The sequence below is a fragment of the Oncorhynchus masou genome, chromosome 16 (genome assembly GCF_036934945.1).
Source record: "Oncorhynchus masou masou isolate Uvic2021 chromosome 16, UVic_Omas_1.1, whole genome shotgun sequence".
NCBI lineage: Eukaryota > Metazoa > Chordata > Actinopteri > Salmoniformes > Salmonidae > Oncorhynchus > Oncorhynchus masou.
The window spans coordinates 29,806,448-29,830,291 of record NC_088227.1 but is presented as its reverse complement, the minus strand read 5'-3'; the positions used below and the strand labels follow the sequence as shown (position 1 = coordinate 29,830,291).

At 43.1% G+C, this 23,844-nt stretch overlaps 1 protein-coding gene across 2 annotated transcripts in view; it reads right to left on the bottom strand.

Moving 5' to 3' along the window:
• LOC135557802 (bromo adjacent homology domain-containing 1 protein-like) overlaps positions 1 to 23,844 on the bottom strand; it is a 34,413-nt gene that overhangs the window by 5,556 nt on the left and 5,013 nt on the right. The window contains exons 1-6 of one of the 2 annotated variants that reach the window (XM_064991430.1): positions 17,404 to 17,689; positions 3,551 to 5,347; positions 2,661 to 3,019; positions 2,294 to 2,453; positions 1,121 to 1,200; positions 547 to 638 (exon numbers count right to left, since the gene is read on the bottom strand). In XM_064991430.1, the coding sequence (XP_064847502.1) occupies positions 547 to 638; positions 1,121 to 1,200; positions 2,294 to 2,453; positions 2,661 to 3,019; positions 3,551 to 5,327 (2,468 nt within the window). In that variant the 5' untranslated portion in view covers positions 5,328 to 5,347; positions 17,404 to 17,689. Of the gene's footprint in view, positions 1 to 546; positions 639 to 1,120; positions 1,201 to 2,293; positions 2,454 to 2,660; positions 3,020 to 3,550; positions 5,348 to 17,403; positions 17,690 to 23,844 lie in introns of those variants that run through there. The other variant, XM_064991431.1, reaches the window with a different exon arrangement.

Genomic DNA, 23,844 nt, shown 5'->3' with positions numbered 1-23,844 from the left:
CTCACCAAAGTACGTTCATCTCTAGGAGACAGAACGCATCTCCTTCCTGAACAGACTTGTGGAGGTCTTGGCTGATTTATTTTGGTTTTCCCATAATGTCAAGCAAAGAGGCACTGCGTTTGAAGGTAGGCCTTGAAATACATCCACAGACACACCTCCAATTGACTCATTGATGTCAATTAGCCTATCAGAAGCTTCTAAAGCCATGACATCATTTTCTGAAATTTTCCAAGCTGTTTAAAGGCACAGTCAACTTAGTGTATGTAAACTTCTGACCCACTGGAATTGTGATACAGTGAATTATAAGTGAAATAATCTGTCTGTAAACAATTGTTGGAAAAATGACTCCTGTCATAAACAAAGTAGATGTCCTAAATGACGTTAACAACATTTGTGGAGTGGTTGAAAAATAAGTTTTAATGTCTCCAACCTAAGTGTATGTAAACTTCCGACTTCAACTGTCCAATGGTGTGTGTTAATGATGGACATACAGTCTTTCTCAGTGTGTGTGTGTGTGTCTGTGTATATATATATTTTGTTTCTTACCGACAGTACTGCGCTAATGGGAGAACATAGCATCGGTCTTCGATGCAGGCCACACTGTTCTCGTCTTGATGCCGAGATGCAAAAATCTCGTTCTGAAAAGAGAGAAACAGACATAGAAATATGAAATCACCGCACAATCAAAAAGGTACAGAGACAAGATGGATGAGAGGCACAGAATCTCATTCTTCTTCTCATGTCTTGCATCTGCACTGATGGAGAAACAGAAGACAGGTGAAAGCAATATGGTGGAAGCCTACTGGAAACCTGCTTCCACCAGTTATGTCAGCACACATCAGTGCAGATGAAGGAAAGGAGACAAGGAGAGGGCTCTCGACTATTGAAATTAAGGAAAGGAGACGAAGAAAGGAGACAAGGAGAGGCCTCTAGACTATTGAAATTAAGGAAAGGAGACAAAGAAAGGAGACAAGGAGAGGCCTCTATACTACTGAGAGGAAGGAAAGGAGATGAAGAGAGGAGACAAGGGGAGGCCTCTTTAGACTACTGAGATGCAGCCACAGTTGAGTAGAGTAGAATTATCCCGAGTTGTTCTGTGGAGTCAGAGAGTTGTCCTCACCTCACAGTGCATGCTGGGGTCTCGGACTCCCTGTGTGTGTTCAGGTCGATAGTACCAGAACAGGCTCATCATCAGCTCTCCTGAGGAGGAGACACACACCCACACGGTCAAAACACCAGACAGGCAGACACGCATTCGCACGTGCACAAACAAACACTCACACCCATGTGCACACACAGCAGACAGTGATACAACTACAGAGGATCAAAGGACCAGCCAGGTCTTTAACCAGCCAGACATAAGCAGCATTTCAGACATAAACAACCATTCACAGCACACAGACACACACACCAGGGATTCCCTTAGCCGGAAATAGACGTTTTTTGGCACCCCAAAAAATTGAAACTGATAAATAAAACTGTTGCAGGCCAAAATGACTGGTAGAAGAAAACAAATTCCCATTGACATTTTTTTTAAATTTAAATTTATGGAAATACCAGTTGATGTAAATTAATTTGACCGTCATGTTTATCGGTCTATAGTTTAATTTGCATAATTTATTGGAATTAAATTGGCCTGTGTTTATTTTGGTTAGTCATCATGTATCTTATTCATTCAACACAACGATCACACGCGCACAGCATACAGAGCCTATTCTGAACAGGATTTCTCCTGCAGAGCCTCAGCTGGGTGCTGCTGGAGTAAAACTTGGGCTTTTACAAGCCCATTCATTGCACAACAATTCTAAATGCAATCGCGTGTTAAAAACCGTTTTGGTGCACAATTAAAGAGCTACTATTTTTATTTCTCAAATGGTAATTGAAGCGTGCCGGCCATTCCCAAATAGGCATAGGCCTACGAGCTTGTGATTTGAAACAATCCACAGCTATTTATTTAAATAACCTAATGATTCCCAATTCCTCTGTGGCTAAGTCATGCTTTCTGGAGAAGTATTCTGTATAGAATTTATTTTGTTGCCCAGAAGCCAAAGGCACAATCCCCTAGTCATATTTGCAACCCATCGTGCTGCATCTTTAGATTCCCCCTCTTTCTAAGTTTCTAACAGAGATGTTCATCTCTGTCACATATGGGACCGCTATCAGGTACACTGTTTAGAACAGTGTTTAGAAAATATTCAAATCTTCCCTACCACGTTGTCCAGCGCCGGAAACCCTGACACACACAATTATTATACCTCAACAACAGGTTCAAACATCCTGCTGTCTCTCTCACCAGATTTGGGGTCCTCCCATAGCGCTGATATCTTGGCGACGTAGGGCAGGGACTTCTTCCGGGGACCGGCGCGCAGCAGCACTGTGTCTCGGACACGTATCACTTCGCCGTCTCTCTGTACTCCTTCATAACACTGCCGTAAGGCCGTCTCGTCCTCCCCCTGATACACACACACACAGTCAAAACACACTTATCTTTATTCTCCAGTCACTGGCGACATCAGCAGTATTCTATCAGAAAGGTCTCGGAACACATTCTCATTAACAACAATGAGCCAATTGAAAGCTAGGGATGGTTAGGTTATCATGGTAGTATGAGGGAAGTAAACACTCAGTACCTCAACACACACAAACTTGATCCCACATACCGCAATGAACACTTCTTTCTCTGTGGGCACTCCTACAGGCAGCCACCCGTTGGTGGCCCGTCGGTGGCTGACCCGCTTCTGCTTGGCGGGAGATAGGTTGTGTGTCGGAGCTGGCTGTTTCTGGGACAGCCTGGTTCTCCCCATGGACAGAGAGCCGTTAGGGGGCTTGGAGCCCTGAGGGCACTCCCTGGCCAGCTTCAGCCTGGCCTGGGGCACACTGCGGTCAGACAGGGGGGTGAGGAGACGGGGCTTGGCCTGGGTGGAGGACGGGGTGGTAGGGAGGGGACAGCCTGAGAGGGGGAGTGAGGGAGAAACCAGAAGGGAGGGGTTGTGGTCACCCTGGGGGGAGGAGTAACCCTCTGGAGAGAGAGCGAAGGGAGGAAGAATAGACTAGTGTTTACTCCATAAACAATGCTGCATAGGCCTCACTAGATGTAATGCTGCATAGGCCTCACTAGATGTAATGCTACATAGGCCTCACTAGATGTAATGCTACATAGGCCTCACTAGATGTAATGCTACATGGGCCTAACTCTAGTTCTATGTCATGCTTTTCTCTGATTCCCAGTAGATACTGTTTGTTTACTGCAATGTACTCAATGTCTGGGACAGAGAGACAAAGATGTCTTCCTCTTGTAAGAAAATAAACAAAATTCAGTCACGATCACGCCAAATGGCGAGAACACACAGGTGATAATAACACATCCTCATTTGCAATCTGAGAAGCATAAACAATGGATGTGCCTTTGAGTGTGTGCTCAATAAGTTAGAATTCCCTTATAAATTATATTTACAGTACATGCACTACATAATTCCAAATTACCAGTACTTTTAAATCAGCATATAGAGGCCTAGTCAGTAGGCCTACATTCCATGTGTCCTCCTCTTACCTGTCTTGATGCTGTGTGTACACCCGGAGCAGCCTGTGGAGAAAGAGCAACCCCTGCTGTTGACCGGCTGCATGGCTCTGTATGTGTAGCCGCTGACCCTACAGGCCTCGCTGTAGCAGGGAGTGCCCACTGAGCCACAGAAGGCAGGATGGGCCAGCGTCGAGGAATGGGACACCGGAGGACCCAGCAGCTTGGAGCCAGACACCCTGCCGGGACACAGTGTCGAGGAGCCAAAGTTCAGAGGTCGCGAGCTGAGGTTGGCCGACGGAGCTCCAGGGTGTGTAGGATGGGCGATGTGGACGTAGTAGCTGGAGAAGCAGGCGGGGTCGGCGGTGCAGAGGCAGGGGTGGGGGCTGAGGGTCAGGGCTGCGTGGGAGTGGGGATGGGAGGGTGCCGTCACTAGGCACTCCCGTTTCACAGAGGTTAGGGCAGAGTTTAAAGGTCGTTCTTCAGAGTCGGCGTAGGCCTGCTGACCCAGGAACAAGGCCAGGCGATGGCAGTACTCCACAGAGCCCTCCGGGGGACAGCAGTAGTATGGGCTCAGCTCTGACTCCACCTGCTCCTCTTTGACAACGGGCTTCAACGGGTAGGCTAGCATGCTGCGCGACTGGTAGCCTGGTTTGGTTAGCCGGTGGGTGCAACCGCCAGACTCCCACTCCACTTTGGGCTTCTTGAAGTTGGACTTCTTGCAGGCAGAACAGCCTACCTCTTCTGGAATCAACTGCCTTCCCTTCTGCTTAGGCTGGCGGCTGCACGTTTTAAGATTCGGTCGCCGTTGCGGTTGCTTCTGCTTCACGTCAACTGATGCGGTGCTCGTAGCCTTGCAGTCCATCGTTGTAGTCGTTGATGTCGTTTTCAATCGCTGTTTGCTAGTCGCCGAGGTGCTCGTTAACTTTAGCAGCGTGGCAGCGTTGAGTCCAGCTAGCCGTCGGGGAGCAGGGGTGTGTAACATTTGTAAAGTCATCATCTCTTTCTTCTGTCCTCTGTCTGGTTTGGCCGGTTTCTTGGAGACCTTCTTAGTCTTCCTGGAGCTTTGGCACGGGTCAGGCTTGTGCGATGCGGAGGCCTTGCTGCTGGCTCTTGGAGCATTAGGACTTCCGGTCACCCCGCGCCTGGCTGCATCTGTCCCCAGGAACGACTCACCGCTGGTAGGCTCATCCTGCTGTCTCCTGGCCTGTTTAGAAGCCGGCTGGGTCTCGTTAGGTCTCTCCAACAGCAGACTGTTCACGGCCTCAGCGTTGAGAGAAGCTAGCCGTCGCTTACGCGGCTCTGGAAATGGCGACCCCTGCTCATCACTGGTGCTTTTTGATTTAGTTTTTGGTATCATCTTCTTTGCCAGGACTTTCCCCTTGGCTTTGTCTTTTCCTTTGTCCAGTTTCTTGCTCCGGGATTCAGGATTGACGGACGGTTGAGTTGGCGAATCATTCCCCCTCTCACTGGTGTCCTCCTGCTCCTGGATGTCCTTCTCCAGTCGGGTGAGCAAAACGTGACAGCTAAGTCCCTCCTCCTCCGGAGCACCTCCCCTTCCTCGTAAGGGATAAGATTTCCTGCTCCGCCTCCTATTCCGCTCCGGAGTCTTCTCCCTCCTGTCCATCATCTCTTTAACCCCGCCCCTTCCTCGCTTAGTTCCGCCCTTCTTCATGGTCCTGCCGAATCGCAGCGTGCGCTCAGGCCAGGCCCCGCCCATGGTCTCACCATGTGGCCTATCGGGGCAGTGTTCCTGCGTCACTGTGCTACGACTCTGACTAAGAGAACCTTTGTTCTGGGCGTGGGTCATCACATGCTGCACCACTAGGCCTGGGGAGGAGAGACGCACTGTTAATGTCACTCCTAAAAACAGGGTAATATGGCCCGGGACGTATTCATTAGGCACCAAACGGAAGGAAACAGACAAGCAGGGAGGGACTATCTGAATTTGTCCAATAAAATAAAGATGGTTTCTTTTCGTATTTCTCATCGTTTCCGTTTTGCTACACTGTGTCCTAAAGAATACAACCCTGGTATCTCTTTAATCCCTAGCTTATCACCTATGCCGAGATCTACCGCACAATTTGTTTTTAAACCAGACTTAAAGAACATACCATTAACCTAAAAAAAAAAAGAGTTCTGTAACTGGCCTGCCAATGTTGTTCTTCTCGACCATATTATATTTCAAAACTTGAGCTTTGATTACAAAATATATAATTTGGTGTAGCACTTCCGAGGCACAGCTCGCGCTGTTGCGGTGACCGCCACCCCAGCGGTCACGAGTCATGAAGGCAGTCAAATTATACATGACCATTTAGTGACGGTAATTAGGCTTCTCCAAGCTCTGATAGTGCTGGTCATTAGTAACCTACCAAACATGCTAACTGCCTGGTACTCAGCCTTCTATTTTCCCACTAATCACTAACATCAATGCAAACATATTGGATAATCTAATCAAACACTTCATGAGAGCCCATGAGCTCAAGTTGCGCAACATTTCTATAGGAAATCGAATTGCAGGAGAAAACAGTGATTGATGCTAATAAAAAGACAAGGATCCCATCATCATTCTATAGGCTAGACCTACTGTATTTATTTCTCAACTCTCCTAATACTAAGCACATTGCTTATATTTACAACGGGAGTATATTCTACCTGGCTGGTATGAAAATAAACCACGGGGAAAAGCGGCCTCCATTCGCCATTTAAGTGCATAGATGACATCCCTGCCCCTGTTTCGAGACAGGTGGATGATGGTCTATTCTAAATTAAAACAAATGTCACATATATTATTTAGTAAAGACAAGTTTAAATGAAGAACAGTCTGATGGGTGACAATATTATCACTTGTGAATTATATATCATCACTTGGTAGTTACAGTCTTGTCCAATCGCTGCAACTCCGAAACACAACCCAGCCAAGCAGCACTGCTCCGCTTAACCCAGAAGCCAGCCGCACCAATGTGTCAAAGGAAACACCTGGCAACCGTGTCAGCGTGCATTGTGCCCGGCCCGCCACAGGAGTCGCTAGAGCGAGATGGGACAAGAATATCCCTGCCGACCAAACCCTCCCCTAACCCGGACGACGCTGGTCCAATTATGCGCCGCCCCATGGGTCTCCCGGTTGTGGCCGGCTGTGACAGAGCCTGGACTCGAACCAGGATCTCTAGTGGCACAGCTAGCATTGCGATGCAGTGCCTTAGACCACTACATCACTCGGGAGGCCAATAACTTCTTAAAATTAAGTACATTAATCCGCTTTACAAGGAGTGTAGAGCCTAACTGGCATATATAAGCAGTGCGTGAGCTTAATTTTCACCGTAAAAATGCACCTTTATAATAAAATGCACAATTGCATTTGCGGTCACTGTTGATAATGGTGTTTTCCGCTAATGGGGCTTGCATTGTGAACATTGCTGCACCTATAATGTGAAGAAATAGCCTATAGTTTATAAACATTCTGATCTGTTGTGTGAGCCACATTGAATAAAAAATGTGTTTTTTTGATGCTACTGATTTTATTAATTTGGGATCTAACGCATCCCACAACATGTTTGGAATATTTATTTATAGTACAGAATAGGTCGACTTTGTACTATGGGGGATAGTAAATTGACATAGTCTAGTGCTTTTGCTGTTCGTTAGGCCTACTGATCTTGTTGGCTGAAGGAAAGCAAATGTGGACAGTTCTTCCAATATCTTCAATATACACTTCTTTTTTCTCAATGACATTCAAAATCAGCATTGAAAAAAGTCACAAGTTTAAGTTTGTTCCATCTGAGCGAGTCTGACCAGTAGTCAGAGACCACTACGATGACACACCAAATGTGTTTGACAGAGCGCGGGAAAAGGGCAGGAATAGGCTTTTGTGGGCTACCGTCCAAGCTGTCATCCAATGGTGTGACTACTGTCAGCATCTAAAGATGATCCAACTTGATTAAACGCTAGGAGGTAAGGACGAGAGCAGTGGTGTTGTCTACGGCGATACGGACATGACTTATTATTGATATCTACATAGCGCATTGATTTGAATCACACTGCTGCTCTCTCATTTATCTATTTGCGCCATACGGATTGTGGTTGTTGTGGATGGCTGTTCAGAAACTGTGTATTTGAACCCAATAATGGTTGAATTTGAGAAGCTGCCTATCAATCATTGTTTTTGAAATCAGTGGACAGCCAGTGAAAAATGCGCTCTTGTAACAGCTGTATAATGCGGATCCCAGCCTATGTAATAAAAGCGGAGCTTTAATTGATCAATCTAATTCCTGATGATAAAAAAACAAAAACAATCCATAGTCCTAATGGACAAAGGCTCAAACTCTCAAACTTTTGATAGACTTAAAGGGGAAATCTGTAGTTGCCACATACATACCATAATATTAATGTAATGTAACATAATGTAACATTAATGTAATACATACAGTTGAAGTCGGAAGTTTACATACACCTTAATCAAATACATTTAAAAACTCTGGTTTTAAAAATTCCTGACATTTAATCCTCGTAAAAATTCCCTGTCTTAGGTCAGTTAGGATCTCCACTTCATTTTAAGAATGTGAAATGTCAGAATAATAGTAGAGAGAATGATTTATTTATTTCAGCTTTTATTTCTTTCATCACATTCCCAGTGGGTCAGACGTTTACATGCACTCAATTAGTATTTGTGGTGTAACTGAGTCAGGTTTGTAGGCCTCCTTGCTCGCACACACTTTTTCAATTCTGCCCACAAATCTCCTATAGGATTGAGGTCAGGGCTTTGTGATGGCCACTCCAATACCTTGACTTTGTAGTCCTTAAGCCATTTTGCCACAACTTTGGAAGTATGCTTGGGGTCATTGTCCATTTGGAAGACCCATTTGCAATCAAGCTTAACCTAACTGACTGATGTCTTGAGATGTAGCTTCAATATATCCACATAATTTCCCCCCATTTTTCCACCCTCTATTTTGTGAAGTGCACCAGTCCCTCCTGCAGCAAAGCACCCTCCACAACATGATGCTGCCACCCCCGGGCTCCGGGCTTCACAGTTGGTATGGTGTTCTTCGGCTTGCAAGCCTCCCCCTTTTTCCTCCAAACATTATGGCCAAACAGTTCTATTTTTGTTTCATCAGAATAGAGGACATTTCTCCAAAAAGTACCATCTTTGTCCCTATATGCAGTTGCAAACCGTAGTATGGCTTTTTTATGGTGGTTTTGGAGCAGTGGCTTCTTCCTTGCTGAGCGGCCTTTCAGGTTATGTCGATGTAGGACTCGTTTTACTGTGGATAAATATACTTTTGCACCTGTTTCCACCCGCATCTTCATAGGGTCCTTTGATGTTGTTCTGGGATTGATTTGCACTTTTCGCACCAAAGTACGTTCATTTCTAGGTGACAGAAGGCGTCTCCTTGCTAAGCGGTATGAGGGCTGCCTGGTCCCATGGTGTTCATACTTGCGTACTATTGTTTGTACAGATGAACGTGGTACCTTCAGGCATTTGGAAATTGCTCCCAAGGATGAACCAGACTTGTGGAGGTCTACAATCTTTTTTCTGAGACCTTCGCTGATTTCTTTTGATTTTCCCATAATGTCAAGAAAAGAGGCACTGAGATTTAAGGTAGGCCTTGAAATATATCCACAGGTACACCTCCAATTGACTCAAATTATGTCAATTAGCCTATCAGAAGCTTTTAAAGCCATGACAGCATTTTCTGGAATTTTCCAAGCTGTTTAAACGCACAGTCAACTTAGTGTATGTAAACTTCTGACCCACTGGAATTGTGATACAGTGAATTATGAGTGAAATAATCTGTCTGTAAACAATTGTTGGAAAAATTACTTGAGCCATGCACAAAATAGATGTCCTAAACAACTTGCCAAATAGTTTGTTATAGTTTGTTAACAAGAAATTTGTGGAGTGGTTGAAAAACAAGTTTTAATGACTCCAACCTAAGTGTATGTAAACTTCCGACTTCAACTGTATAAATGCCTCATAAGCTTCGTTCAACTGTCCCACTTGTTTATCTCCAATGTTTGTAACCATTGTAAAAATAAAAAAAACTGTGTAACCTTATAACATGGTTAAAACTATAATTGATATCAGTGATGGTAAATCCTTGCACCCATAGCTGTCTATTAATCTGAGTGGTTATATTTCTCCAGGCCTTTTACCAAAATAGAGGCAGCGAGGCCCTTTTGTTAGTATTTCATACGTAGATGTGCCCTTTGATATCTTGATAATATATAGATAATTTAAAGTGTCACCAACAAAAAGGTAAACAATAGGCCCATAGCAAATGCAGCATATGGCATTCATTATTCACATGTAAATATCACTTTTCAATAGTGCTCAAAGCATGCCATTCCATGAGCGCAGCATTTCACTTTCATTTTAACTCAAATCAATGAGCCCAATCAGTCCTCCATGACAACTAAGTAGGGCTGGCTAAGAAATCATTAGTTTTGGGGTTACGCTCAGTTAAAACCATTTGGCTAGTCTATACTTCCATACTTTCAAGTCCTAGTCTTGAAGATCAAGGTGTATAACATTTATTGGAATAACTGGAATTCTGATACTTTGGGTTTTAATGTAAAGACATCATTTAATTGTATTATTATATGTTGCAGAAAGCGATGGGTTAGAAGAAGCCTACATAACCAACCCATAAAGTAAAATTTAACATCCATATATGGCCAGCTATGTAAAGTTTAACATTGATTTATCCTGCAATAGATGTTGTTCAATTGGTAACATCCATTTTTGTCTTCATCTAATGCCTCTTAAGGGGAAAGTAATCTAAAAGTAACTGCATGTAATTAGTTTACGTTACTGAGTTTGGGTTATCCAAAAGTTACGTTACTGATTACAATTTTGGACAGGTAAATAGTAACTGTAACGGATTACATTTATAAAGTAGCCTACCCAAGCCTTACAATGTATTAAAAATCAAAGCAAATAGGAGTACTTGTTGTTTTGTTAACCGCTCAACGCTGAATAGCCACATGTCGGCAGTCCTTCCAATCGTTTGGAGAAAATATTTATATTTTAATTCAGCTTTGTTCAATTGTATTCTTCATACTATAAAATAATACCACCAAATTATAAGCACATCTTGTCTGCTAAATGAACTAGTGTAGCCCACAGCCATTTTGCATAGCCACATCAGGACAACTCGGAATACGCTATTATTTTCTTCTGAAATAGACTACATTTTCTTCATATCATGCTTCTTTAGACATGTCTAAAATAAATAAATGTACTTGTTGTGAAGGTGTAGGCTATATTACATGGATTTATTAGACTTTTTAAAATGGCTTGCAGGCTGTGTGGAAGCCAGGAGATACTAAATGTGTTTATGTTAGTTAACGGTCAATTACTGTGAGACCGACAGTTATTTGCTTGACAATGACCGGTTGAAGAAATTGTGTGACCTCCACAGCCCTAGGTACAGCTGAGCATAAACTGAAATAATTCCCTTTTTTTATTTGAGTTTTACTGGACTGATGATACCTGCACCTAATGGCCATGGTACTGAACAGGACAACTGGGAACTCTGAAAAAAACTAGGTCAAATCATGATGTCAGTGATCCTCAGGTCAGAAAGTCGGAGGTCTAGAAAAATAGAATTCTGAGTTGGATGACCATTCAAAGCTATTTTCCCCCAGTCGGACAGCAGCTCTTTGCTGTACTCTTTGACAGTCTCTCTCAAGTCATGGTTTTAAAAGTTATTCGATCTCACGTAGGCCAGAACCAAACTTTGCTGTGGCAGGGGTCAAGGAAGCGCTGTAGGAGCGGGTTTTGAACTATCCGATTGGCCAGTGCAGTAAGCCTCGATTTAGCCACAGATTTCCCGGTCCACCAGGTAGTCAGAGTTGGTCTTTTCAGACAAATGAAATGGTTCAAAATGGGGAAACTGTGCTTACCTGGTGCACAAGGCTTCTGAATCAAGTGCACATGACGTCAACGCCATTTTCAGGGCATTCCTAGTTGATTGACCGGATGGCGACCACTGGCATAAACCCTTCCACATATATTCTGTATACACATATACTTGAAGTTTTCACTGATATAAAAGTCCTGCCCAATTCCATTTTGATCTCTAGTCCCTTATCCTAGCCCTCCTCCTACCCATTTGAAAAGACTGGACAGATGAAAGCCCTATAGAAGCTCCACTTATGGAGCTAAGGGTCTTGAAGAGCTAGATGGAACATCATTACAGTGTATTCGGGAAAGTATTCAGACCCCTTCACTTTTTCCACATTTTGTTACATTACAGACTTATCCTAAAATGGATTTAATTAATTGTTTTGCTCATCAATCTAAAACAAAATACCCCATAATGACAAAGTGAAAACAGTTTTTTAGAAAATACCTTATCTACATAATTATTCAGACCCTTTGCTATGAGACTCGAAATTGGGATCAGGTACATCCTGTTTCCATTGATAATCCTTGAGATGTTTCTACAACTTGATTGAAGTCCACCTGTGGTAAACACAATTGATTGGACATGATTTGGAAAGACACACACCTGTCTATGTAAGGTCTCACAGTTGACAGTGCATGTCAGAGCAAAAACCAAGCCATGAGGTGGAAGGAATTGTCCGTAGAGCTCCGGGACAGGATTTTTTTTTTTTTACCTTTATTTAACCAGGCAAGTCAGTTAAGAACACATTCTTATTTTCAATGACGGCCTGGGAACAGTGGGTTAACTGCCTGTTCAGGGGCAGAACGACAGATTTGTACCTTGTCAGCTCGGGGGTTTGAACCACTAGGCTACCCTGCCGCCCAGGATTGTGTTAAGCACACTGGCCTCCATCATTCTTAAAGGGAAGAAGTTTGGAACCACCTCTTCCTAGAGCTGGCCGCCCGGCAAAACTGAGAAATCGGTTAAAAGGGCATTGGTCCGTGAGATGACCAAGAACCCAAATGGTCACTCTGATAGAGCTCCAGAGTTCCTCTATGGATATGGGAGAACCTTCCAGAAGGAGAACCATCTCTGCAACACTCCACCAATAAGGCCTTTATGGTAGAGTGGCTAGACAGAAGCCACTCCTCAGTAAAAGGCACATGAGGGGCGGCAGGGTAGCCTAGTGGTTAGAGTGTTGGACTAGTAACCGGAAGGTTGCAAGTTCAAACCCCCGAGCTGACAAGGTACAAATCTGTCGTTCTGCCCCTGAACAGGCAGTTAACCTACTGTTCCTAGGCCGTTATTGAAAATAAGAATTTGTTCTAAAGGTAAAATTAAAATGACAGCCCACTTGGAGTTTGCCAAATAGCACCTAAAGGACTGATGAAACCAATATTGAACTCTTTGGCCTGAATGCCAAGCGTCACGTCTGGAGGAAACCTGGCATCATCCCTACAGTGAAGCATGGTGGTGGCTACATCAAGCTGTGGGGATGTTTTTCAGGGGCAGGAACTGTGAGACTTGTCAGGATCGAGGGAAAGAAAAACAGAGCAAAGTACAGAGAGATCTCCTTGATGAAAACCTGCTCCATAGCGCTCAGGACCTCAGAATGGTCCTGTGTGGCTCAGTCGGTAGAGCATGGCGCTTGCAACGCCAAGCGTCGTGGGTTCGATTCCCGCTGGGGCCACCCATATGTAAAAAAGTAGTGGCCCCAGCCGACTTGTAAGTCGCTTTGGACAAAAGCGTCTGCTAAATGGGATATATTTATTTATTTAATGGGGAAAAGATTCACCTTCCAACCGGACACCTACCCTAAGCACACAGCCAAGACAACACAGGAGTGGTTTCGGGACAAGTCTCAATGTCCTTGAGTGGCCAAGCCAGAGCCTGGACTTGAACCAGATCTAACATCTCTGGAGAGACCTGAAAATATCTGTGAAACGACGCTCCCCATCCAACCTGAAAGAGCTTGAGAGGATCTGCAGAGAAGAATATGCGAAACTCCCCAAGTACAGGTGTGCCAAATCTTGTAGCGTCATACAAGATTCAAGGCTGTAATTGCTGCCAAAAGGTACTTCAACAAAGAGTCTGAAGACTTATGTAAATGTGATATTTCAGTTTAAAGTTTTTATGAATATGCAAAAATTCCTAAAAACCTTTTTTTGCTTTGTCATTATTGGGTATTGCAAACGATTTAATCCATTTTAGTATAAGGCTGTAACGTAACAAAACTAATAAAAAGTGGTCTGGATACTTTTCGAATGCACTGTATGCTGATTACTCATTCTCTGCTATCCATTTCTTACAGTGAAGTGGTAGGGGCCCTAGGGGAAGGGCTTAGGGGCCGAAATTAAACCATGCCAACAGGAGCCACATACCACAAAGAAGGTGGGTATCTATATCCACAACAAGACATTTCTCACAGAAAGAACTGTGTATTCAAAAGTTGCCAAAAATGGATCCTACCATCTTGTCCATTACCTTCACTTAAAGTCAAACATGATCATATGTATCAATCAATAGTCTGGTAGAGTCACGAGTATTATTTTTTATAAGCAAACTCACTAAAAGGGATGAATAAAATGCAATGTGCTTTACAAAGAATCCAAACAGCCATTATTCTTAACATCCAACAGTATGGCAATTGATGGTTATTGACACTGTCTTAAGTGTTTGGAATTTTATACTGAAGCTGAAAAAAGTAGTCATTATGTCCACATTATGAGCAACACAATTAAATACCCTATAATTTGTAGGTATGCACAATATATATTGGTGAGTATATCGGAATCGGCCGATATTAGCTAAAATGCCAACATCGGCATGATGTCTAGTTTAGCGCTGATGTCCAAAACCGATGTCAAAGCTGACGTGCATACCTATATAACGTAGGCAGATGACGTGCATACCTATATAACGTAAGCAGCTGACGTGCATACCTATATAACGTAGGCAGATGACGTGCATACCTATATAACGTAGGCAGATGACGTGCATACCTATATAACGTAGGCAGCTGACGTGCATACCTATATAACATAGGCAGCTGACGTGCATACCTATATAACGTAGGCAGCTGACGTGCATACCTATATAACGTAGGCAGCTGACGTGCATACCTATATAACGTAGGCAGATGACGTGCATACCTATATAACGTAGGCAGATGACGTGCATACCTATATACCATAGGCAGATGACGTGCATACCTATATAATGTAGGCAGATGACGTCATGACGCCACAAAAAAAATACAGCGTTACACAGAACAAAAGCAGAAAAATACTAAGTGCACACTTCCAACAACTAAACAAGTTCAAGTTGAGCAGTCATTTGAAAGAGTAAGAACATTTCAGTGAGACAACTCGAAGGTGAAATCCATTAACGCCAAGATAATGGAATTCATTGCCCTTGACAATCAACCGTTCTATGGCGTGGATGATGTTGGCTTTTGTCGACCAAGAAGGCGCTATTTTTCAGATGTTGCCCTACCGGAGTTACACAGTATTGTTGAAACACATCCATGAGCAACTTGCTATGGGCGTCACTGCTATTAGCTTCACGACTGACATTTGGACCAACGATGTCAGCCCCATGAGCATGCTGTCTGACAGCACAGTGGGTCAACAAGGAATTTGTACTGAGGAAAGCCGTATTGCATGCTCAAGAATGTGCAGGTTCTCATACCACTGCTTCCATTTCAATGGCACTTGAGAACATGTTTGAAACGTGAACACACTCCTAGGGCCATTTTCTCTGAGCGTCTATACTGCGTCTCCACCATGGTCGATGCTAGGTACAAGGACCGCTACTTCGATACAGACAAGAAACAGGGTTTACGTGAAATGTTAGACACAGCTGGACAAGATGGAAACGGACACAGTGACAGTAAAGCTCCGAGGAAGAGAGGCCATGGACAGACAGAGGTGAAACTTCACTGCTTGACATGTATGATGAAATCCTGGTTGAGAATGAAACAACTGAACGGGCAGTTAACCCACTGTTCCTAGGCCATCATTGAACATTAGAATTTGTTCTTAACTGACTTGCCTAGTTAGATAAAGGTTAAAAAATAATCATAATTTTAAAAAAATGAAGAAAAAAAATATATTGATGGGTACACTTCCTGCTTAAACTGGGAACACTCGCAATGGCCGACACCCATTATGCCATCATTCATTTGAATGAGGATTCCTGTTCTATTCATTATATTTCTATGGCAGTACATGCAGTCAGAACACTTTTTAATGTATTTTTAAATGTGTTCATTTAAAAAAATATAGATAAGCAATGCGATTCAAAACGGTTATGACCGAGACCACGGCCGAGACCAATGGCTGGCCATTTTACAGTCATCCAAAATGCCATGACTGTCACAGCACTACCTTTTAATTCACAAATGTATATTTTAGTCAATAACATCAACACTAATCTACGAAATAATTCAATAAATCATGAAAATATAGAGGTGTGTGTCAAAATATGACGAATCTATTTATGCTGAGCTGCAAATGATATCAATTTGTCCTTAAGTAGTCATAAAAAAGGGATTCCTTGAAATTCACTTTACATCTTCAGCAGAGATCATTGACCCTTCCACAGCACGATCATGTATAATTGGGTCGAACTGCACTTCACACCCGCTTGAGAAAATGTTGCTCCAGGTGGGTTTCTTTTTCATTTACTACCAAGAAGCAGTAAACTTTCCACAATGTAGTCTATTCCATATGCTTCTTCTGAAAGAATGTTCTAGAATTTCTGATTCTCTGTAAAAATGAAAATGCGGAGATGCTAAACAATACTTAATAAAAGGAATGCAGCAAAATCGAAGCGCATGCCGACGCACTCAAAGCAAACAATATTGAAGAGATGAAAATAGTCAAAACATGATTGGACCGTTATCGAGTACGTGAGAGGTCGGGGAGATTTCCATATGCATGAAGACAATCTGACACATCTGGGCATTTTAAACAGCCAATGAAATTCACCAGACATTCTAATCCAGCAGACATTACATTTCTGCAAACATTCTAAAAAATCAGCAGAACCCAATTAGGCAATTACATATTATTTGTATGAAATAATTGTTACATGACTGTAGAGCCCACTGCCTCTGGTTTCATTAGGTAAACAAGTTAGAAAACAAACAGTCATGTCCTATGTTGCCTAGCCTACAGGCTATACAGCCACCTAATAAGTATGTATCTATCTTGCCTACCATTTCTCAGTGCAAGCTACTCCACATTTAGACACAATTATTTCCATAACCAGGCATTCACGCTGACATTAATCTATGTAATTACACCTTAACACCGTGTGAGATATGGGGGCAATGACAAGGGGACCGAGAAACTCCCCAAAATAACCCACAGGGTAAGGTGTTTTGAACTGATACACGGGGGTATTTTGAACACTTTCGATGCCCGAACAAAAACAATAAACACGAGGCGTCGGCTTGTTTGTCATGAAATGGTTTTCAGAGGGTCTACGCTCCAGTCCATCTAAATCGATTCAAGCGCTACATGTAACACCTGAGTTTCGCCCTGGTGACCTATTTGACTTGCTCAAACATACACAACGTCCTATAGCCTACTTGAGGACATCGGGGCCGACATAACGTTACAGTAGGCAGGCTGCGCCTCGCTCGCTAGACGTCTGTGAGTAGCCTGCCATCTGAAGTAACTGCTATCTACGGGGCTGTGGGCGACCCGAACACAAACCGCAGCCAAAATAATGGTGCCACAAACACTTTTTCCATGCTATTTATGAAAATAACATCGAAATAATTAGCTATTATACCACTACTTAGTCTGAAACCCCAAGGATATCGTATGCTAGCAAGCTACAGCTATCGATTTTGCATGGCAGAAGGGGTTTCGTTCTCCGAAGCGAAAATAGGTTCTGCACTCCTTTTTGGTCGGGCTCCGAACGCAACTTCAACACTCGGCACTCGAAAATCGTTACGGAAGAAATATTTGAGAGATATTAACTTACACACTCCGACGACTCCGTCATACTATGCCTGGAGAAGCGTCGAAATAGTGCTGGACTGGTGTGATGGCTGAACTGATCTCTGTACTGACTGGGGGAGAGCTGGGGAGTGGAGAGAGAGAGAGGACGGTGGCTGCCTGCGCGATGTGCTTTGCTCTTCCTGGTTCGGCTTCACGGATTTGCAGAAAACTTCATTTTAACCAATTGCTATACAGACAAGCCTCGCTGACATCCCAGTCTTCCAATAGCGAAAAGGCCTGGCGGTTAATTTCAAGACTAAAACCCAAAATATTTGTCGAATATGCGTCCCCCTGCGAAGTGGCTCGGATTAACTTGATTCAACTCGGTTAATTGCACCGGCTATGGAGCGATGTTGTCCGCCCTCAACGACAGCCTCACCCTGTCATTTTGTCGTGACCAGACCACATTGAGTAAACCACTAGCTATATTTCCACACGTCTTCTGGTGTGTACAGCTATCACAACATTGTAATGTACACCCAAGAGAATGTAAAACATGCAGGGAAACACCAGTTCATTCTCATTGCCTGTGGTGGAATAAAATGAGAATGCTTTTCAAATAATAACCCTCCATTTCATTGGCCTAATTGATTTCTTAGCGTGCCCAAACAGTTAATTGGATATGGAAATAATTATAATTTCAATCAATATACTACAAAGCCTCTCACTAGTATAGGGTCCAAATGATTGAACCTTTGGACCAGGCATAAGCTGCTTCATGTGCATTAGGCTACCGCTATTACCGGTTTTATTAATCGCTTTATTACAGTATCTATTGCTGTATTATAGATACATGCAAACACCACTCAGTCATATTGCAGAGGAAATGAATCGAGCGCATTAATATGCGGGCCTCCACACTCCGTGTAATAACGGGCAAATTAATATGATAAATTATAGTGATCAGGTCCTAGTTTTGTGTAGGTGTCAGGTGATTACAATGTAATAATGCATAGGCAGCCATTCTCAATAGTCTGGAGTTGCTTCCTCTCATTGTCTCCTTTCCTTCAGCAGCACAGATATGAAGGAACTGGACAGCTGAAAGCAAATCCCCAGTGGGTATCCACCATATTGCTTTTCCTTGGTATGGGTTTTCAGATATAAGCAGATGAATGAGAGGAAGCTCCTTTAGACTATCGAGATTAAGGAGAGGAGACAAGTAGAGGAAGCTGTTGAACACTATTAAGATTAACCCTATACGATTTTAAATCCCCCACAACACCATGTGCATTAAGGTGAAACATGTGTGATTTCAAGGCCGAGACATCTGGCCACGCGACCACCAATCGTCGCTCTTTCAGATGTAGGCTGTTTCCAGAGTCTCCATATTGAAGCCACGGTAATCTTTGTTTAAAAAATGTAGTTGAATGTCTGTCAATTGCATCATTTCGGTCAGAAAATTGGTTGAGGAAAAGGATTTGGGCTGCAGACTGAACAGAATGTAAATTATCAGATGACTTGAAGGCTTCAACTGAGACAACTGACTGATTGTTTCTGTATGCCATTTCTATAGATAGAGCCATCTCGATATGTGCAACATCTGCCCTATATAAAAGTTAAACATTTCACTTTAAATCACACAGCAGCCATACATGGATAATAATAACCAGTTAATAAACATTTTACACAGCCGCTCATATGACTGACAATTTGACATATTTCATTGATATGTCAATAACTGAGGGCACAATCAGTAGTCACTTCAGCTAAGCTAAACGCACTACCGTTTTTCAGTTTCACACTGCACTGTCACAACAGTCTCAAGCCAGTAGCCTATCAGGAGTCCACTGCACTATAGGCTGATGACACCTCTGTGACACAACCAAATTAAGCATAATGCAAACAAGAACAAATATCTTATTGTCACATACACAGATAGATGCAGTGAAATGTGTTGTTTTACAGGGTCAGTCATAGTAGTACTGCACCCCTGGAGCAAATTAGGGTTATTTGATTTTTCAGCTTAACCACTAGGCTACCGACTGCTTCCCTACAAAACTACAGCTAGTGACTGAATAACTTTTATATACTATAGCCAACTACAGTACCCTCTACCCCAGAGATGAATGTCTAATCGGCAATAAACCAGGACGTCAAAGAGTAACTTTATCTGTTCACCCAAAGCCTTATAATCCTGCAAAAAAATCAAAAATCACTTTACTAATATTAAAACAAAAACATAGAACCAAAAATCCTTGCATTGACTAGATTTAAACTACACTGTTTTAAGGTGATATATTAATCACAAACTTTATCCGTGGGCTGTTCACAAACAACATAAAGTCATGGAATTGTTTTTCAGCTATGGTAATATGTAGCAGGAAGGAGAGAAAGAGCAGAGTGACTAATACAAAGTGGTAATTTCCCAAACCATTTATCTGATGACACGTCCATGCTGTACCATCTTCCCCACCTAATGGCAAGGGAACATTTCTGTGCTGTTGTTTCCAGGGGAGTTTTATCACAGTCAGTGACACCCTTTAGTTTAGAATGACAAATACTTCCCATTCTCCTGTCCTCCATACAGGTCTGACTGGACTTGTTGTAATGATGTTGCACCCCAAACTTCATCTACACCTGTGGGAGATGGGCTCTACTGTGTGAGGGGAACATCTGTAGAAGGGCGGTTTTGTGTAAAAGTCAACCTGAGCATGTGTAGCTCATGGGGATGTTAAACGTATTCCTCAGCCCAAGTGTTCCTCCTCAGCACCTGCGCTAGCTTTTTGCGTGGCGCCGACTGGTAACGTGCTTCAGGAGGGCGGCCACGTGTGCCTGCAAGGCAGGGGTCCTGGGTCCGAGCCTCGTTGTGAGCCGAATCAGGAGGAAGCGGTACTGACTAAGCAAGAAGTGTGACGTCTTTTACACGTGCACATTAAAGGTAGTAATTTCCATAATTATCCTTATGGTCTACAGTATATGTTGGAGTTCAGGCTTTATTTATCCTTATGGTCTACAGTATATGTCGGAGTTCAGGCTTTATTTATCCTTATGGTCTACAGTATATGTTGGAGTTCAGGCTTTATTTATCCTTATGGTCTACAGTATATGTTGGAGTTCAGGCTTTATTTATCCTTATGGTCTACAGTATATGTTGGAGTTCAGGCTTTATTTATCCTTATGGTCTACAGTATATGTTGGAGTTCAGGCTTTATTTATCCTTATGGTCTACAGTACATGTTGGAGTTCAGGCTTTATTTATCCTTATGGTCTACAGTATATGTTGGAGTTCAGGCTTTATTTATCCTTATGGTCTACAGTATATGTTGGAGTTCAGGCTTTATTTGAAAAGGAGGAATTTTACTAAATTTGAACCATTACAGAGTAGGTGTCCAAGGCTATTAGAATGGGCTCAAATAGCTTGTTTTTCCACTCACAGCTGTCCCCCAGTGTTAGTTATGAAGATGAGATGTTAATGAAGCAATACAAACCAAATTGAAGTGTCTTGAGTTTGTTTGTGCATTCTACAGTCTTATAAAGATAGCAGGTGACTGGGACAGGCAATGTTACAAAACATTTGTATGATTTTTGGGGGTAAAACATGCACCTTACATCAGATCCTGAAATGTTCTCTGTGAAGCTAACTTTCGACAAGGTTATATATGGTCTATAATTGGTTACTCCCTTTTCATTGTCAGTATCCTTTTTTCAGCATGTAGATATCCGTAACATCCGTAACAGCTGTGGATGTGATGGCTATTACACACATATCATACACACAGTGCATTCGGAAAGTATTCAGACCTCGACTTTTTCCACATTTTGTTACATTACAACCCTATTCTAAAATTGATGGAGAAAAACAAGCAATTTAATCAATCTACACACAATACCCCATAATTGACATAGCAAAAACAGGTTTGGCATTAAAAATAAAAAAAACGTAAGTATTCAGACCCTTTACTCAGTACTTTGCTGAAACACCTTTGGCAGCGATTACAGCCTCGAGTCTTCTTGGGTATGACGCAAGCTTGGCACACCTGTATTTGGGGAGTTTCTCCCATTCTTCTTTGCAAATCCTCTCAAACTCTGTCAGGTTGGATGGGGAGCGTCGCTGCACAACTATTTCCAGGTTGGATGGGGTTGGATGGGGAGCGTCGCTTCAGGTCTCTCCAGATATGTTAGATCAGGTTCAAGTCCGGGCTCTGGCTGGGCCACTGAAGGACATCCAGAGACTTGTCCCGAAGCCACTTCTGCGTTGTCTTGGCTATGTGCTTTGTGTCATTGTCCTGTTGGAAGGTGAACCTTCACCCCGTTCTGAGGTCCTGAGCACTCTGGAGCAGGTTTTCATCAAGGATCTCTGTACTTAGCTTCGTTCATCTTTCCCTTGATCCTGATTAGTAAATCAGTCCCTGCCGCTGAAAAACATCCCCACAGCATGATGCTACCACCACCATGCTTCACCGTAGGGATGGTGCCAGGTTTCCTCCAGACGTGACGCTTGGCATTCCAGCCAAATAGTTCAATATTGTTTCTGAATGGTCTGAAATTCCTTTGGGTGCCTTTTGGAAGTAAGGACAACCATCTCTGCAGCCCTCCACCAATCAGGTCTTTATGGTAGAGAAGCCAGACGGACGCCACTCCTCAGTAGAAGGCACATGACAGCCCACTTGGAGATTGCCAAAAGGCACCTAAAGACTCAGACCATGAGAAACAAGATTATCTGGTCTGATGAAACCAAGATTGAACTCTTTGGCCTGAATGCCAAGTGTCACGTCTGGAGGAAAACTGGCACCATCCCTACAGTGAAGCATAGTGGTGGCAGCATCATGCTGTGGGGATGTTTTTCAGTGGCAGTGACTGGAAGACTAGTCAGGATCGAGGGAAAGATGAACAGAGCTAAGTACAGAGAGATCCTTGATGAAAACCTGCTCTAGAGCGCTCAGGACCTCAGACTGGGGTGAAGGACAACAACCCTAAGCACACAGCCAACAATGCAGAAGTGGCTTCGGGACAAGTCTCTGAATGTCCTTGAGTGGCCCAGCCAGAGCCCGGACTTGAACCCAATCAAACATCTCTGGAGAGACCTGAAAATAGCTGTGCAGAGACGCTCCTCATCTAACCTGACAAAGCTTGAGAGGATCAGAAGAGAAGAATGGGAGAACTCCCCAAATACAAGTGTGCTAAGCTTGTAGCATCATACCCAAGAAGACTCGAGGCTGTAATCGCTTGCAAAAGTGCTTCAACAAAGAACTGAGTAAAGGGTCTGAATACTTATGTAAATGTAATATTTCTGGTTTTTTTTTATATACACACTACCGTTCAAAAGTTGGTCACTTAGAAATTTCCTTGTTTTCCATGAAAAGCATGCATGTAATTAGTTACAAAATAATAGGAAATATAGTAAAAATGTTGACAAGGTTATAAATAATGATTTGTAATTTAAATAAGTGTCCTTCAAACTTTGCTTAAGTCAAAGAATCCTCCATTTGCAGCAATTTCAACCTTGCAGACTTTTAGCATTCTAGTTGTCAATTTTTGAGGTAATCTGAAGAGATTTCACCCCATGCTTCCTGAAGCACCTCCCACAAGTTGGATTGGCTTGATGGGCACTTCTTATGTACCATACGGTCAAGCTGCTCCCACAACAGCTCAATAGGGTTGAGATCCGGTGACTGTACTGGCCACTCCATCATAGACAGAATACCAGCGGACTGCTTCTTACCTAAATAGTTCTTGCATAGTTTAGAGCTGTGCTTAGGGCCATTGTCCTGTTGTTGGAGGAAATTGGCTCAAATTAAGTGCCGTTCACAGGGTATGGCATGGAGTTGCAAAATTGAGTGATAGATCTTGAAGAAGGAAGGCTCTTTTACCCTGTACAAATCTTCCACTTTACCACCACCAAAGCCCCCCCCCCAGACCATCACATTGCCTCCACCATGCTTGACAGATGGCGTCAAGCACTCCTCCAGCATCTTTTCATTTTTCTGCGTCTCACAACTGCTCTTCTTTGTGATCCAAACACCTCAAACTTAGATTTGTCTGACCATAGCACTTTTTTCCAATCTGTGTTATTTTGCCCATCTAAATATTATATTTTTATTGGCCAGTCTGCGATATGGATTTTTCTTTGCAACTCTGCCTAGAAGGCCAACATCCCAGAGTCGCCTCTTCACTGTCGACGTTGAGATTGGTGTTTTGCGGGTACGATTTAATGAAGCTGCTAGTTGAGGACTTGTGAAGCGTCTGTTTCTCAAAGTAGACACTAATGTACCTGTCCTCTTGCTCAGTTGTGCACCGGGGCCTCCCACTCTTTCTATTCTGGTTCAAGGCAGTTTGCTCTGTTCTGTGAAGGGAGTAGTGCACAGCATTGTACAAGATCTTCAGTTTCTTGGCAATTTATCGCATGGAATAGCCTTAATTTCTCAGAACAAGAATAGACTGACGAGTTTCAGAAAGTTTCTTGTTTCTGGCCATTTTGAGCCTG